The sequence below is a fragment of the Petromyzon marinus genome, chromosome 35 (assembly GCF_048934315.1).
Source record: "Petromyzon marinus isolate PM22_M1 ecotype Great Lakes invasive population chromosome 35, UKy_Petmar_22M1.pri1.0, whole genome shotgun sequence".
Taxonomy (NCBI): domain Eukaryota; kingdom Metazoa; phylum Chordata; class Hyperoartia; order Petromyzontiformes; family Petromyzontidae; genus Petromyzon; species Petromyzon marinus.
Window position 1 is genome coordinate 8872590 of NC_133701.1, and position 16979 is coordinate 8889568.

Here is a 16979-nt window from a genome sequence, read left to right on the forward strand (position 1 = left end):
GAAAACACACATATATATAAACTCGTGAACGTTTAGGACAATGGCTCTTCTTCATAGCTCATGAATAGAGAGGCCAGAGAAATGGAGTGGATGATAGGAGTGGGACACTGCACTGAACACCGTGAGGCCTGATGACAATTACATTGCAGTTATTTAAATCGGCATGTGAATAGTTACGCTATTTAATAGCTGTTGATTACCAGACACACCCTTGGGTCGTGAAAAGTATCACCAAACGAATTTAATTTATGATGAAATGTTGAAAGTAAAATTGCCAAATGTTGCTGGCACAACAAATCGTCGATGTCCTCACATCCGATCTTTTCGCGTCCACCGCCTGTTCCCCGGTCCCCAGCGAGGTCGGATGATTGTACTCTCCGTTGTATATAAATCCCGGAATCCACTCCCTGACCCGTATTGGAACTCACGGCCCCCCCCCCCTTCCTCCACCGCCGACTGCGCGTGGGGGAGGGGGGCGTCGGGCCCTCTCGGCCGCACCGACCGCGAGGCGAGCGCTCTCACGATGTTTGCCCCGACAGCGCCGATCGCGAGCGGAACCGGTCCCAATTTCCCCGTGGAAATGGAGAGCCAGTCCTACTACAGCATGAGCCCCGGTGCCGCCATGAGGAGGTCTCTGCCCAGCACTTCTTCTGCCGGGTGAGTGGGCCACCCCGTCATCCTCATCCTCCTGCTCCACCTCGTCCTCTACCCGCTCCCCTCCCTCCTCGCCCTACATCCCTCCCCCTCATTGTCATCCCCTTCCTCCCTATCCCTCCTTCTTGCCCTTCTCCCCAACTGCTGCTTCCACTTTCTCCCCACTGCTCCCTCCCCCCTCCCACATCTTCCTACCCCTGCTCCTCCTCCATCATCTTCAGCTTCCTCACCCTCCATCCGCTACTCCTCCCACCTCCTTTAACACCCCCCCCCCCCCCGCCAACCCCCCCCATCCATTCAGCGTCACCTCGTGGCAACAAGGTTGAGGCTGCTGGAGCGACCCACGTGATGCGTCCGTCGTCATTCTGCCCAAGGCCCTCGCCCCCCCCCCCCCTCCAGTTTTAGATGCGGAAAGGCCGGGGGCGCCCGACATTGTTTGTGGCGACATTGTTTGGCCGTAAGTCTTTTTGAAGGGGGGGGGGGGGGCAACCCCCTCCAGCAGCCCCCCTCCAGCAGCCCCCTCAAGCAGCCCCCCTCCCGCCCCACCAACGCTACGGGGCCGGTTGTAGGGATGCCGCAGAAATTTGGTCGGCGGATTGATTTTGGTCCACTGGCTGAATTGAGTCCGTCCGTGCATTGCTCCCATGTGTTTTTGTATTGCTTGTTGTTGTGACGTTCTGACCCCGTGCCCCCAACTGGCCGTCTGTGAAATAGAGCTTTACAGCTCATCGGATTCCGCCAGCATGAATACAGTATTCTGATTCTGGATTGCATCGATCTGTGCAGGGTGTTGAGTGCCATTCGCTCTCTGGGTGCTCCGCTTTTCTCCCACATCAAATCTAAACACTCATTCGTCAAATTGGCCAAAGCAACCTTAATGCAGTACCCTCCTGAGAAAGGAGTCTTGAGACTCGGCGAGGCTTTCAATTTGGAAAATAATTGGCATGAGGTTTGAGGTGGCTACAAAACCTCCGCCTTGGGGTCTATCAGTCTCAAGTGAGGCGTGCATGTGGATTAATAAAGTGGCATGTGATGGCAGTGACTTCATCAGCATCACCATCGCTCTCTCCATCAGGCGTGCGCATACAGTCCGTGTATCTTGCCAGGAGAACTGTTAGTTCCAGCAAGCAAGATGAGACACTGTACGTGTGTACGTTGAACTTCTTTCGCGCCGTACGTATCCAACCGTGCTAATCGGAGGTGCGGGGGAAGGACAACAAACGAAACACATAAAAGCCGTTCTAAATAAATTCGTTTTAAAAATGTAGATTTAGTAGCGCATGCCTCTTGTGGCTTCCGTAATATTGGAAAGAAAGAGCGTTCCAGGCGGCCGCAGAAGCGCACCTGAAAGCGATGCGGTTGACCGTCCTTGTTTGATAGCTAGCCAAAAGCCGCTGCTACGAGGATGACCCGACACTGAATGTCAAAGCCGGTCCAGAGTTTGTTCGTAATAAACCAATGCTGCTGCTGCTGCCGCAAACAAAATAATAAGGAAAAAAATGCTCCCAAAAGGCCGTGCGGCGGATGGGATGTGCTAACAAAAATCTAAGCATGTTTACTTATTTGTTATGTGCAGACAGAGAGAGAGAGAGACAGATATGGGCAGGAGGAGGAGGGAGCTCCCAGGCAGGGTGCCTCGCCGACGCGCGTCATCTCTCCATCCAGTCGTCCATTAGTCCACCTGCACGCGATAATCACCCGAGACCTGGGTGGGGTGGGGGGGGGGAGCGGCGGTGGTGGTGGTGGGGAAAGAAAAAAAATCAAAGTGCCACTGTGTTCTGTCCAATTCTCTCTTCTGCCCAATTCTGTCCCCTGCACTACTCGGTTGACCAAGTTCAAGGCACAAGCCTTGTTACACGTGGGACACAACGATGTACGTTCCAGATGCGTGCGTAATATATCTTCCACACTGACAGAACAGAGCATTTTTTTCGCCAAAGCTCATGGTCGCCTACAAAATGTCGTTCTCTTTCTGTGTTTTTCGCTGATTTTTGCATCGTTATGGATTTGCTATTATTGTTCCTGACTTAAAGCTTTCGTGACTGCAGGAATTCGTATTCTTTTTGTGTGTTTCGGTAAAGTCACGTAGATAGGGTCAAAGAAAATAACCCAAAACTACGACGTTTCGATCGCAACACAAGCGGTCGTCATCAGGAAAAGGGGGTTGGCTTCTAAAGGCAAACTGTTAATAAAGGTTTAGAGATGGGCGTAGCCCAAGTGTGTCAGCAGCATGGACGGGGCAGCTAATGTTAATGTAGGTGGTGGGTAGCAACAGCGACGGTGGTGGGTTTTCCACCGAAAGAATATTATTATTCCGTTTGATAATTTTGCTGTCGGAGCTAGGGATGAACACGGTCCTCGCCAAATTCTCAATTCGTCGCCGTTGGATGGGGACAACGGCTGTAGCACCCAGCTCAGTTGGGCTATCTGGATGGGAAGTGTCCCAATAGATAAAGGCCGATAGACCCTCGGAGGTGAACAGAGCTGCAATTGGCATCGGGTGGAACAGCACTCATTCTACAAGCGATTGAGGTGGGAGTCGAGGGACGGGAGGGGAGGGGGCGGTGGGCAGCTGATAAGGCAACAGATGAGCGGGGCATTGAAGGAGATGCCGTCGAGTGGAGGCAAAGAAACAGACACGTGGAGGTGCCAGAGCGGGATCGGGAGGAGAGGAGTCTTAAGTGGAACGGTTCGGGGAAAGGGGCGAACGCTCTGGCCTGGGGATACCGTCAGTGGGGGGCGTGGGGGGGGAGGGGTGAAGGCGTTCTCACCGAAGCTCTTGATAAGGAAGGAGAACGAGTAGATGAGCAACCGGGCTCCGCGGCGTTCCGCCGCAGCACGGGATGCGCCGGCGTAAAACGCGAGCGCCGCTCCACGACTAGACGCGGCCTCCTTGAGGGTGCGAGGCCGGCCGCGGGCCCCCGCGTTCGCGCCGCCGCAGGCGGTGACGCGGACGCTCCTCCCGGACGCGTGCGCGCAGGAGCAAGAGACACAAGTCGAGCACGTCCCTGGACGAGGACAGCCCCGAGGAAGGCTTCTACAACCGGTCGCCTGCGAGCAGCAGCCAGTCGAGCGGCTGGCACAATGACGTGGAGTCCGGTGAGTAGTTGCTCGCGTGCGTGCGTGCGTGGGCGTGCGTGGGCGGGCGTGCGTGGGGGAAGTGTGTGTCGTGGAGCGGTTAGCGCTACGCTGCGCTACGAATCCGTCGAGCCGAGTTCGATTCCCGCCTCACGGCCAACACCCAGTGACGATTATCTGAACGAGTCCTGGGCCTCGCCTAGGTCGAATCAGCATCAAATTAGTACCTGGTGTGGTGTGTGTAAACATCGCCACAAGGGAGACAAAGGCGGCCGCGCGTGGTGCTGGCCTTAGTAGGTTCTCGCTAGCAGCACTTGCCCATGGTCTGTTCAAGGCTATACGGGGAGATCTTTACATTTGTCAAGGGTACCTGTGCTCGCGTCAGTTTATCATTGCGGTTCTAAGTGTTGCTAAGCAAATCGTCGTTTTGCAATTTTGAGTCAAGCCGCCCCAACTGCGGTGCCACCTGGCCAGCTTGCTCCCTCCACGCAGTCAGCGTGCTCGGCGCTGCACATTCAGGGGTTTTCCACTCCCGGGTGGTCAGGCGCGCTGCAGGTAGGACCCATTGACAATTGGGCCACAATGGCGGTGGTGGTGATGGTGACGATGCCGCTACCGCTGCTGCACCAGCGCTGAGCTCCACCAGGCCGGTTCCCCTGGGAAGCCGCGTGGGCTGCCAGCACCCAGCTCCTGGGTGGATGGGAAAGCCACTGCCAGCGCATTCCAGTTTCTCAGAGGCTCTCTATGTGAGCCCATCTGTGTGAGTCTGTGGGTCTCTGTGTGAAGCTCCGGATCTCTGTGTGAATTTATGGGTTTTTGTGTGAGTGTATGGGTCTATGTGTTATCCTATGGGTATCTGTGTGAGTCTATAGGCCTCTGTGTGAAGCTCTGGGTCTCTGTGTGAGTCTAAGGGTCTCTGTGTGAGTCTATGGGTCTCTACGTGAGTCCACCGGTCTCTGTGAGTCTACGAGTCTTTGTGTCTTTGTGTCTCTATGCGAGAAAGTGCTGTTGGATGAATCCACCTTTCACGTGCTGTCACCTGAGACTGAAAAACCCGAGGCAGACTCTGTTGCCTCCTCCACCTGGAGCTATGAACCGCCACTGGTGTGCAAGATAATCCAAATCCAGCATTGGACGGGTTCCAGAAACTAAATATTAACTATCCCTGCATGACTTCCTCACCCAAATCCATTATAAAAGGCAATGCATTTTCAATGGGCTGTTGCCAGGATCAAGATTCCCCCTTTTAGTCGCATAGACTGTTAATAAGTGTTTGTCAGCGAGCACCTATGAAGGCCTGCACAGACGCACACGAAACGATCAAGGTTAACCTTTTGGCTGGCCATCGAACAAAGCCGTCACCGCATCGCTCGCCTTCACATGCGCTTCTGCGGCCGTCTGGAATGCTCTTCCTTCCGATATTAAGAAGCCGCTGGAGCTCTGGAGCTCATGCACTTTTAAATCATCTAGATTGAAAACTAATTTCTTTCGAACTGCTCTTTGTGTTTAGCTCGTTGTCTTTCCCCCGCACCTTCGGTTAGCGCGGTTGGCTACGTACGGTGGTGAAGAAGTTCAGTGTACGCACGTAGACACAAAGGGGGTGGTGGTGTCTGCCCGTCTGTCTCTCTAAATGCCAATGTTTTATAACAGCATCAGGTTCTCTCATTCATGGCTAAGCCAACTTAGAGGAGGTCCAGGCTAGGTTCTATTTGGCAACCAGTGTTAGCCGTGGTTGGGAATAGGACTTCGGTCGCCAGGCTCAAAGCAAAGTGGCGTAACCGCTGTGCCACCGCTCCCTCCTCCCACCAACAACAACCGCCGTTCGCCACCAAGTGGCAGTGACGTCGCCACGGAGCTCATGCCAGGATGGGGGGGGGGGGTCTTCAGCAAACTGCACGCACACCCCAAGCTCAGTACCACCAGGACACATCAGGGGTGCGTCACGCACGCACACATCTTGCACATGTCCATCCACACTCATGCGCGCACGTGCAGATACGCGTAGACAAAGATCCTCGGGCAGAGGAGGCGTCCCCAGGCAGTAGAAGATGCCCCCAGCGTGGGTCGCAAAGGAGGAAGGAGCAGCGCTCGCCGCGGCTACGCAGAAAGAGCAGCTTTTAAGATCACATCTCGCTCATTGAGCCGTGAAAACCTCTACAGCAATACGATGATGATGGTCATCATCATGATGCTGTTGACGATGACACTGCTGTTAATGATAATAATTAGGCTGATATTGATGATAATGCCGATACCACTGATACGGCTACTGCTGACGACGATAATGGTGACGATGATGGTGATGATGGTGATGATGATGGTGACGATGATGATGGTGACGATGATGATGGTGACGATGATGATGGTGACGATGATGACGATGGTGATGATGATGACGATGGTGATGATGATGATAATGATGGTGATGATGATGGTGATGATGATGGTGATGATGGTGATGATGATGGTGATAATGGTGACGATGATGATGGTGATGATGATGATGGTGATGATGGTGATGGTGATGATGGTGATGATGATGATGATGTTGATGGTGATGATGGTGACGGTGATGGTGATGATGGTGACGGTGATGGTGATGATGATGGTGTTGATGGTGACGATGATGGTGATGATGGTGATGATGGTAATGATGATGGTGACGATGATGGTGATGATGATGGCGATGATGGTGACGGTGATGGTGATGATGATGGTGATGATGATGATGATAATGGTGACGATGATGATGATGGTGATGATTATGATGGTGATGATGGTGATGATGATGATGATGACGGTGATGATGGTGACGGTGATGATGGTGACGATGATGGTGATGATGGTGACGGTGATGGTGATGATGATGGTGATGATGATGATGGTGATGATGGTGACGATGATGGTGATGATGGTGATGATGGTGATGATGATGATGGTAATGATGATGGTGACGATGATGGTGATGATGATGTTGATGATGGCGATGATGGTGACGGTGATGGTGATGATGGCGATGCTGATGGTGATGATGATGATGGCGATGCTGATGGTGATGATGATGGTGATGATGATGGTGATGATGATGGTGATGATGATGGCGATGATGATGGTGATGGTGTTGATGATGATGATGGTGATGACGATGGTGATGATGGTGATGATGATGGTGATGATGATGGTGACGATGATGGTGATGATGATGGCGATGATGGTGACGATGATGGTGATGATGATGGTGATGATGATGGTGATGATGGTGATGATGATGGTGATGATGATGGTGATGATGATGGTGATGATGATGGTGATGATGATGATGGTGATGATGATGGTGATGATGATGGTGATGATGATGGTGATGATGATGATGGTGATGATGGCGATGATGATGATGATGGTGATGATGATGATGGTGATGATGGTGATGATGATGGTGACGATGATGGTGATGTTGATGATGATGGCGATGATGGTGACGGTGATGATGATGGCGATGATGATGATGGTGATGATGATGGTGATGATGATGGTGATGTTCTTGTGCATGTGGCACCTGGACAGGCGGCGCCCACCCCGCGTCCTCAGCGCTTCACTTCCCAAGCTCCCCCATCATTCAGAACCCGCCGTACCCCTTCTCGGCGCACGCCCACACGGCGATCCGCTACCACCCGCCGCACCCACCGCCCCACGACCCCCTCAAGGACTTCGTGCAGCTCGTGTGCCCCGAGGGGCAGCAGGGCAGCCACGTGGGCTTCCTCAACGTGAGTACCGACAATCTCGCCCGCTCATCGACACGACCCACCGATCCCTCGCTCACCCGCTCACTCGCTTGCTCGATCGCTCGCCTGCTCATCGACCGATGGCCCGCTTGCACACTCCCTCGATCGCTCGCCCGGTGGCCCACTCGTCCGCTCGCTCGCTCACCGAACTCACCCGCTCGCTCGATCGCTCGCCTGCTCTCAACCGTTTGCTCGTGCTCACTTGCTCACGTTCATAGGACAGGGCACCAACCAACCAAGGTATATGTGCATATGCAAGTGAGCACCCGGCGCGGTGTGTAAACATCACCACTAGGGAGACAAAGGCGGCTGGGCGTAGTGCTTGCCACTAACCCAGTAGTGTGCCTTGTGGCCTTCGTAGGTGTTAGTCGCAAACAGCACTTGCCCCGACAGTCTGTTAAGGTTATGCGGAGAATCTTAGTATCTTATATATAACACGTGTATATGTATATCCAACGAACAACAAAGATCACGCCTATTGGCTTGACAGACTGTTGGGGCAAATGCTGCTAGGGAGCCATCGACTGCGAAGCCGGCACGGCACACGAGGTGGTGGGTGGCCAACAACAGGCCCGGCCGTCTTTGTCTCCCGAGTGGCGATGTTTACACACCACACTCGGTACTCATTTGAAGCTGAGTCGACCTAGTGGAGGCCCAGGACGGGGTTCAGATGATCATCACTGATGTTGGCCGTGAGTGGGAATTGCACTCGGCATCGCCGGATTTGTAGTGCAGCACACTAACCGCAACACACACATATCATTTTCCATAGGGGGAAATTTTCCAGGAAACTGGGTCAAAATAAATGGTATCCAGTACCACAACGCCTCCGAAAGTGTTTTCTGCACCGCTCTAGTAAACAAGGTTCATACGCCCACCCGCCCACCCACCCACCCGCTTGCCCGCCCGCCTGCCTGTCCACTCACCCGCCCACTCGCCCGCCCACTCACCCACCCACCCGCTCGCTCGCTCGTCCGTCCGCTCGCTCGCTCACCCACCCACCTGCTCACCCACCCGCTCGCCTGATGACCCACCCGCTCGCTCGCCCGTCCACTCGCGCCGTGCCCAGCGACGGTAAAGCCTTGCACTCTTTTTCGCCGGAACCAAGGGGCGGCCCTGGCCGTGCCGATTCCCGCCGATAGGTATAAAAACAAAACCCCGGACCAAAACTACACCACCGCCCTCCGTGTCACTCCCTCCCGTTTCCTGCCGCCCCGACCTCCTCAGAGCAAAGAAGGGGGAAGGGAAAAAAACCTCTGCTCTGATGTATTGATTTTGTTACCGCAGTCGTGGTGTATTATTTCCAACCTGCTAATAGTGTTGCTCAAATTTTACGCGAGGCATATTTAACATCGGCCCGCAAAAATATGCCCGCGGCTACGAGAATGTGTTGCTAAATACAATTATAATAATTACTGTGGCGGTCATAATTTGCGGCCCTTTGTCCATCCACTTCTACGTCCATACTTCGCCACGCCGGTCAGTGCGGATTGGTGAAGGTGGAGTCCCAGGGCAGGACCGGTTACAACATCGTTCGCCAATGATGTCAGCTGAGGCTGGGTATAAATCCAGCTGACTTGGTGTATGGCACAGTGCGCTGACCACTGCACCACCACTCCCCCCTGTGTGTGTGTGTGTGTGGTGCGTTAATCTGTGTGTGGTGAGTGGTGGTGCCGTGGTCTACGAACTTAACCCAAGTGACCTGGGTTGGATTCTCGAGATTGAACAACATCAGATGCAAAAGCTAACTGACCCTGAGCTGGGTCTCCCCTAGGTTGACTCAGTCTGAAATGACTACCTGGTGCGTTGCGCAAACATCAGAATGAGAAAGACAGAGGCAATCAGATGTGCTCCTGGCCATACCACTCTCTCATGCGCTGTACCGGCTTTGACGGTGCACTTCTAACAGAACTTACCCCAACAGAATATAAGGCTAGAGAGGTCCGTGTATGTTATTTGTGTGCGTGTGTGCACACAGAGTGTATTCACGTGTTGACTATTTGAAATGTGTACATGTTTTAGTTTTGATCACAGTTGTTGCGTACAAGGCCCTAAGGCATAAAACGGAGGAGGAAGAAAAAAAACGGCCAGAAAACGAATACCGAGGCGAAGATCGGCAATAATACGTCCACCTGGGTGACTCAGTGGTCGAGCGAGGAGCTCGCGATCGGAAGGTTGCCAGTTCTAATCCTGGTTCGGGGGGTGTGGTTGACACCCCCAGCCCATCATCCCACCGGGGGTCCATAAAATGAGTACCACTTTGTGGGGAAAGCCCACTGTGATTGTCCCTACGGATGGACTACGCACCCCGCCGTAGGAGTTTGGAATGTCGACCGTGGGTTCAGGGCTGGGGGAATCCACCGAGCTGTGAAGCTCTTCTCCACAGATCTCCGGTAGGGCCGGGTCAGCTAGTTTTAACAACAACAACAATAAATAAATAAATAAAATGTGCAAGAGCGAGATAAAAAAAAGTTCAGCAAGTCACAAAGAAGTAAAAAGAAACACATGCAAATATAAATAAAATCGTGGAAGTTCAAATTGCGCTCATACATTAAATTCCTGCAGATTTATCAAGACCGAATGCAATTTTGGGCAAGGTGGCAAATAATAAATAAATAAATAGATAAATGCTCAGGGGCCCAATGTTCGTAGGGGGCCTAGCACTGGGCGGGACGGAGGTGGGGGTGGGGGGGGCAGTGGCATTCATCTCCTTGCACCAGGGCTCATGCCACCCACGCTCCCACACTGGGCACAATGCTGCACATGGCTGGCTGAGCGCTTGCAAGGCTGACGGAGAACTGGTGGCAAGATGTTGACGACCTCGTCCTGGTACACAGGAGGTCGTGGGTTCGATCCTGACCCTGACGCCAGTATGTGATTAAGCCACTTTGTTTGGGCTACCATTTGTGGCCAGCCAGTTCGCTTCTGAAAATGGCTCTGTAGCTCCGTGGGCCTTACCTGGTAAAATAAGAAAATGAAATGATTTTACGCACAATGCCTGGGAAGTCCTGCGCCAACCATACACCCTGGGGGCGGCGACGCTTTGCGAGTCCGCGAAGCTCGGGGAGCAACATGAATCTGAGTTGCTTCACCGTGACGGTTAGCCGCGGTCACAGGCGGGGTGGACCACCGTCACCCGGGTCGTTGGTTTGGTCGAGTTCGATGCAGCATGCGAGCCCAAAGAGGGTTTAGACGCGTGCATCGAGAACTACAAACTCAGAGATGCATTGGTTGTCGGTGGAAAACAATATCTTGCAGGAGTTGTGTGAGATTGTTTTGGTACTGTAAATCGGAACAATGAGGCCCCCCCTCCCCCCGCACTGACCTGAGCGCGAAATCACCTTGGGGTGGGATTTCCTTCTTCCTCTTCTTCTTCTTATTCTCTCTCCTTCGTGCGCAAAGTACTCCAGGCGAACTTTATTAATCTTATTAACTAAAGTGCAGTAACTTCATCTCGTATGAATTGATTCCATTATCCTGGCTCAACTGCTTGACCTTGTCAAGCGCCCGCTCCCCCCCCCCCTCAAAGCTCGGCTCCTCGGCTATCGGCTCAAGTGGTTTCAATTGATCTCGGTCACTCGCTCACCCTCCTCCTCCTCCACCACCACTGCCGGCCGCCGGCAGCAGCGGCGGTTCAGCAGCCCTCATCGCCAAAGCTCGCACGTGTCGGCTTACACACTGAAACACGCGCAGGGCTTCACGTTTCACTGCGAGGCAACGTCATACCCACCCTACCCCGCACCTCTCCACCCACCCTGCACCACCGCCGCCACCACCACCAATGCCGCCATCGCCACCACCCTCCGTTGAGTGTCAGCAGCGTTGCCTGGTGGTGTCAGCGGTGCTGGTGCTGGTGCTAGGCCCCATTGGAGTAGAAATAATTTTGGATGGGGGGGGGGGGGCCCTGGGGGGACCCTTCTATAAAGTCGCAGTGAGGTGACGCAAGAGATAACGGCATGAGATAGAGAACTAATGAGATGAGAGAGACATTCTGCCTAAAATAGAGAGGTCTGATGACATGGTCTCAGGCTGGTTAGTAAATTATTTCACACAAACATTCGTTTTACAACTTAAATTGCATAATTGCCAGCTCTGAGAATTCCAAAGAATATTGGCTGTCACGTGATGAACAGTCTCGTAGGGGAGTGTGTGGGAAACTGCACCCCCTCTGTGCGCAGAGGACAAAGCGATGACTTGAAGGACTTTTTGGGAGAAGTTCTGTGAAAAAATATCTTTCACGGCCGTTCTCTGATACACGGGGGGGGGGGGGGCACTGCTCTGCGAGATTCCCTAACGGATTCTTTATACCGTGGCATGGTGCAGATGGCAGAAGTTGGAACGAATTGATAAAACAAAAGAGACCAATATATACGTAACTTTAGATTTCAAATGCTTATGCCTGGCCCCGAACTGCAAATGTTTTGCAAATGCCATCCCACCACTCCTGCGGCATAGACAAATGGGATTGATGTCAATAAAACAAGTGCAATCGTGATAGGCTGCATTTTTTATTATTAACTAGGCCGATAAAATGTAATTCTCTAATGTACACGCGGGGGGGGGGGGGGGGGTAGGGGGAAGTGTCAATGCTTAAGTTAATTTACAATTAACAAAGCGACGACCAAAACAATAGCAAAAAGCGGTGAGGCATTCAGGATTAACAGCCTTCACTTTATCGAGTACACTAATAAACAATGCCTCAGGCGCGGGGCGTTTTTTTTTTTTTGCCACGTGTGACCTCCGCTTCGCGATCCATTGATTATTTGGCCGCGCATGTGAATGGTAATTGAGTTTCGACCACGTCTGCAAAAGATTCAATCTCCAATTCACATGCCCGACGCACGCGCGAGCATTCCCTCCACGTGACTTTCATATTAAAGTAAGTGCTGCCCACTCCCCGTTGCTGTCTTTGCATCGGACGTGCGCGTGACGCCCCCCCCCACCCCCCACCCACCTTTCGCACGCTCAGCGGGGGGAGGGGGAGTGCGAAATCGCAGAGCCCACAACGCACCTACACATACGTATGTGTACGTGTGTTTGTGTACGTACGTGTACGTGCGTACGTGTACGTCCGTGACTTCCGGATGTTTGTTCAGAGCTTAAAAAAACTCCAAAGGGGGGCCCATGATAAAAAAAAAAACATATAAAGAGAACTAGTCCTGTTCATTCCTATTGTCAATTCAATGGGAGAAATATAAACACTGCGACGATTATTCGTTGCTGGTTTTTCCGATTGTCTCCATTCCATCCTCGAGTTGTCTCCGGCCAGCGGCAAATATTCTCCTGCCCCCGCGCTTCCGGTTAGCAGTTACGTATGTATGTTGAATTTCTTTCGCACCGTACGTGGCCAGCCGCGCTCGGCGGAGGTACGGGGGAGTGACGGAAAACTAAACGCACAGCAAGCAGTTCGGAAGAAACGAGTTTTCAAATCTTAGACGATTTGACAGTGCGTAGCATGAGCGGCTTTCCGAATATCGGAAGGAAGAGCGGTCGCAGGACTGCTGCTGAAGCAGTGATATATTTCCAGCAGAGACACGGAGTTTGTTGTCCTTCCCCCCGTTGCTTCCGATTAGCATGGCTGGCTACGTACGGTGCGAAAGAAAATCGGAAGCGCGGGGGCAGGAGAACATTTGCCGCTGGCCCGAGACAACTCGAGGATGGCATTGAGGCAATCGAATAAACCATCAACGAATAATTGTAGTGGTGTTTATATTTCTCCCATTTAATTGATAATAGGAATAAACAGTACTAGTTCGTATTCTTGGTTCTTTCGGTAAAGTCACGTAGAAGGGAAGCAATAAAATAACATAAATATTATTGTTATGTGACTTTACCGAAAGAACCAAGAATATGAATCCCTGCAGTCACGAACGCTTTAAATAAAAAAAATTGTACTAGTTCGCTTTATATAACATGTTTTTTTTTTATCATGGGCCCCTCTGGAGTTTTTGGAGCTCTGAACAAATATCCGGTTAGCCCCCTCCCTGCTCCCCACCTAAATCTGCACAGGAGAAGCTGGGTACAGAAACACCCCTTGGGAGTAAGGCCATGTTTGCTTATATTCAACGTCGTGTGGTTATATCAGAATTGCGAGATATTCAGATTTCCGTGACATGCGCTGGGGTTTTGCCGCTCAAAAGTGGCAACAGCGTTGTGGATTTTAATTTTTGATTTAAATTTTGATTTAAAGCTTTCGTGACTGCAGGGATTCATATTCTTGGTTCTTTCGGTAAAGTCACGTAGAAGGGAAACAATAAAATAATAAAAATATAAAACAATAAAATTCTCACGACGTTTCGACTGCAACACAAGCAATCATAATCAGGTCATACCTCCTGGTTTAGAGAATGACTTATCCGCTACAGAGTCAGCATTGATTATGCACGTGTGCATTCTCAAGTCAACCGGTCCGTGTAAACCTGCGTCCCTTTTCTGCGCGCGCCTTGCGTGCGTCTGCCTCTCCGGCTATCTGCCAACCGTACCCAGCTTCCTTGTCCGTCTGTCCGTCCACCCTTTCATCCACCTCACCCATTTGTCCTTCTGCCTGTCGGCTTGTCAAGCCGCTGCTTGCCTGTCCATCTCCATCTATCTCATTTTGCTGCTGTAAATTTCCACGCGATAAGCCACTTTGTTGAGCTATCATTAGTGGCCAGGTTGCTTATATATAAAAAAAGTATACCTCATTTCATTTCATTTTTTTCATTTCATTTATGTTGGTATAGCCCTGTAAGCCATTAGGCTCTTGAATCGGGTGCAACCGCAACAAACAAAAAACAAAAACACGAACAAGAAAACATCTTAAAGGGACTATGTGACTGTGCAAACAGACAATCCAGGAAAAAACAGCAAAATATTCCTGAAAAAGCACCATACACCAATGCTGTGTGCAAAAATCCCAGTGGGATGCAAGTCAAACAATAACAACAACCACATGACAACTTAGATTAAGGCCATCCGTCTAACTCCGTACTACAACAAACAAACATGGCCAAACCAAAAAACTTTTCGAAATCACCAAAATAAAGCCATAAATGGGCTTTGCCTAGTAGGATGGTGAAGGTTTTACTTGTATCTGTTTGGGTGATTTGTTGGCCTTTCTCGTACTCTGCACTGCTATGTCGTCTTTTTGTACTGTTTGTTGTGACATCCTTACCCCGTGTCCCGAAGGGCGCATCGGTGAAAAAGAGCTTCATAGCTCATCGGATCCCAACAGTATAAATAAATATTCTGATTCTGAAAAAATAATTCTGATCTGCCTCTATCCATCGATCGCCCCTCTCTCCCTTCCCATCCCCCCCCCCTGGCCCCCCCTGCCCCCCCCCCCCGAACTTTAGCCTGGCGGTGGGGGCCAAGCCAAGGTGACGTCCGCACTCTTCCCGACGTCCATGCTGCCGCCCCCTCCACCGCCGATGCCGAGGCCCGTGCCTCTGCCCATGTCCGTGACCGACACGAAGCCCATCAGCACGAGCAGCGACGGAGGCACGCCCTCCCCGACGTCGCCCAGTGAGTAGCATCCACCACCCACCCTGTTTGCTCACCCGCCCGCCCGCTCGCTCGCCCGCCCGCCCGCCCGCTCACTCACTCGTCCACCCACCCACCTGCCCACCCGTTCGCTCGTCCGCCCGCTAACTCACCAACAATCTTTGCCGACTCGGCGGTGGCATAGTTGGGCTTTGCGCGGGGCCCTGGTTGTAGCGCAGCCCAACGAACCGTCAGGGATTCTCTTATTCAAGTTGCACCCCTTCTGCGAGGAGCGTGGCACCCGAGGGGTTCCTTCGGCCCCTCCGAGGGCCCTCGGCGCGGCTGCATCGCCTACGCAGTTTCGATCGCCGCACCCGCTCTGCGTTCCTCCCCGCCGGCACAAAAGGTCCAGGGGGTGCTGCGTTGGCTTTGCCAATGCGGCGGGTCTCACCGGCGCACTTTTTGCCAAAAATTCGGATGAAACGGGGGGGGGGGGAGCGGGTACGGGGGGGGCTGGGGGAATATTTGCCAGCGACGACACGTGAATCGGGGTCCCAGGTGCCGCACAGGTCAATTAATTGGTGGACGCGTTAAACTGGGCTGTGGTGGGTGGGGCGGGTGGTTAGAACCCCGCTGTTTTTCATACACGAGCAAAGGAAACAATACTGATGAAAAATGTTACGTGTCCAAGTCAATCACGTGCACGCACGCACAAATATACACCAGAACGGGTGCAACATTTTGCAAATGGGCTATTAAAAGCGTGCAAATTCACACTTATTAGATTTTATTTTAACAGTGACCCCGGATGTCGGCGCAATTAGTATATATCACGTGAATTTATTTGTGCACGTGCGATGACAGAATTGGCCCAATATAGGCTTGAAGCTTATTCTTGTTTGAATTGTTCCTATCATGGTGGGGGGAGGGGATTCAAATCTCGAGCAAAGTTGTTGACAAGCGTGGAATCTACTTTATATGTTCCCCTTCGTGTATGCTTCACCATTTGCGTTTGTAATGGTTTTTGGTGGGCTTAAACATTGCACATATCGCACCATCATCATTATTATTATCATCAAGCCGTCACCATCTCGGGCACCGTAGTGGCGAGATGTTAACTCCCTCGCCTGGTATGCAGGAGGCCGTGGGTTCGATCCCGACCCTGGCGCCTGCTGCTGTTTATTTTTTGTGTCTGCATGTTCTCTCCCCGTGTTCGCGTACATTTTTATCAGGGTACTCGGGATTTTATTTTTCCCTCCACGTTTAGAAACATGCGTCTAAAGTATTCGGTTGCTACACATTTCCACGTGATGATAAGCCACTTTGCCTGAGCTATCATTTGTGTTGGCCAGGTCGCTTCTGAAAAAGAGCTACACAGCCCAGTGGGGCGCTTACACCTGGTAAAATAAAAACAAATCGTCTCGTAAAGATAGTCTCTCACAGGGCCCCGCGATGCAACAGTCCGGAGCGCCTGCAACGCGAGCCGATTTCGTCTCTCCATGTCCCGAGCGCGCGCTCCCCGCTTGACCTGCCCCTCCGTCGGCACTTAGTAGGCTTGGCCATCGTTCCTTCCAGCGCTTGAAACCCACACTTTGCTTTCCCACCACGTGGCCTTCGTGAAAAACAAGGCTGCTGCTGACGACCACTTTTTTGCACGAGTATAAACCTCGTGCCGGGGTTGAAAGCCTTCACGATCGCAGTCGCCCCCAAACGTTTGATGAAGCTAAGCGATGTAAGTAAATTTCGATTTAAAGCTTTCGTGACTGCAAGGATTCATCTTCTTTGGTTCATTCGGTGATGAAGGCCGCTTGTGTTGTGGCCGAAACGTCGTGAGAATATTATTGTGTTATTTTGTTTTATCAATTTATTATTTTATTCTCATTCTACGTGGTGACTTGACCGAAAGAACCAAAGACGATGTAAGTAAATAGTTGTTTTTCAACTTCACGAAACAATGGGACATTTCTTCAATCGCGTCGTCCGCAGCACCCGTCCGCCCAGTGG

At 51.9% G+C, this 16979-nt stretch overlaps 1 protein-coding gene across 14 annotated transcripts in view; it reads left to right on the plus strand.

Moving 5' to 3' along the window:
• LOC116948931 (nuclear factor 1 A-type) overlaps positions 1-16979 on the plus strand; it is a 387014-nt gene that overhangs the window by 318095 nt on the left and 51940 nt on the right. For 12 of the 14 annotated variants that reach the window (XM_076071902.1, XM_076071901.1, XM_076071905.1 and 9 more), the window contains 5 exons: positions 540-657; positions 2489-2542; positions 3635-3753; positions 7297-7496; positions 14849-15017. In XM_076071902.1, the coding sequence (XP_075928017.1) occupies positions 540-657; positions 2489-2542; positions 3635-3753; positions 7297-7496; positions 14849-15017 (660 nt within the window). The remainder of the gene's footprint in view (positions 1-539; positions 658-2488; positions 2543-3634; positions 3754-7296; positions 7497-14848; positions 15018-16979) is intronic. The other 2 variants (XM_032966215.2, XM_032966218.2) reach the window with 2 other exon arrangements.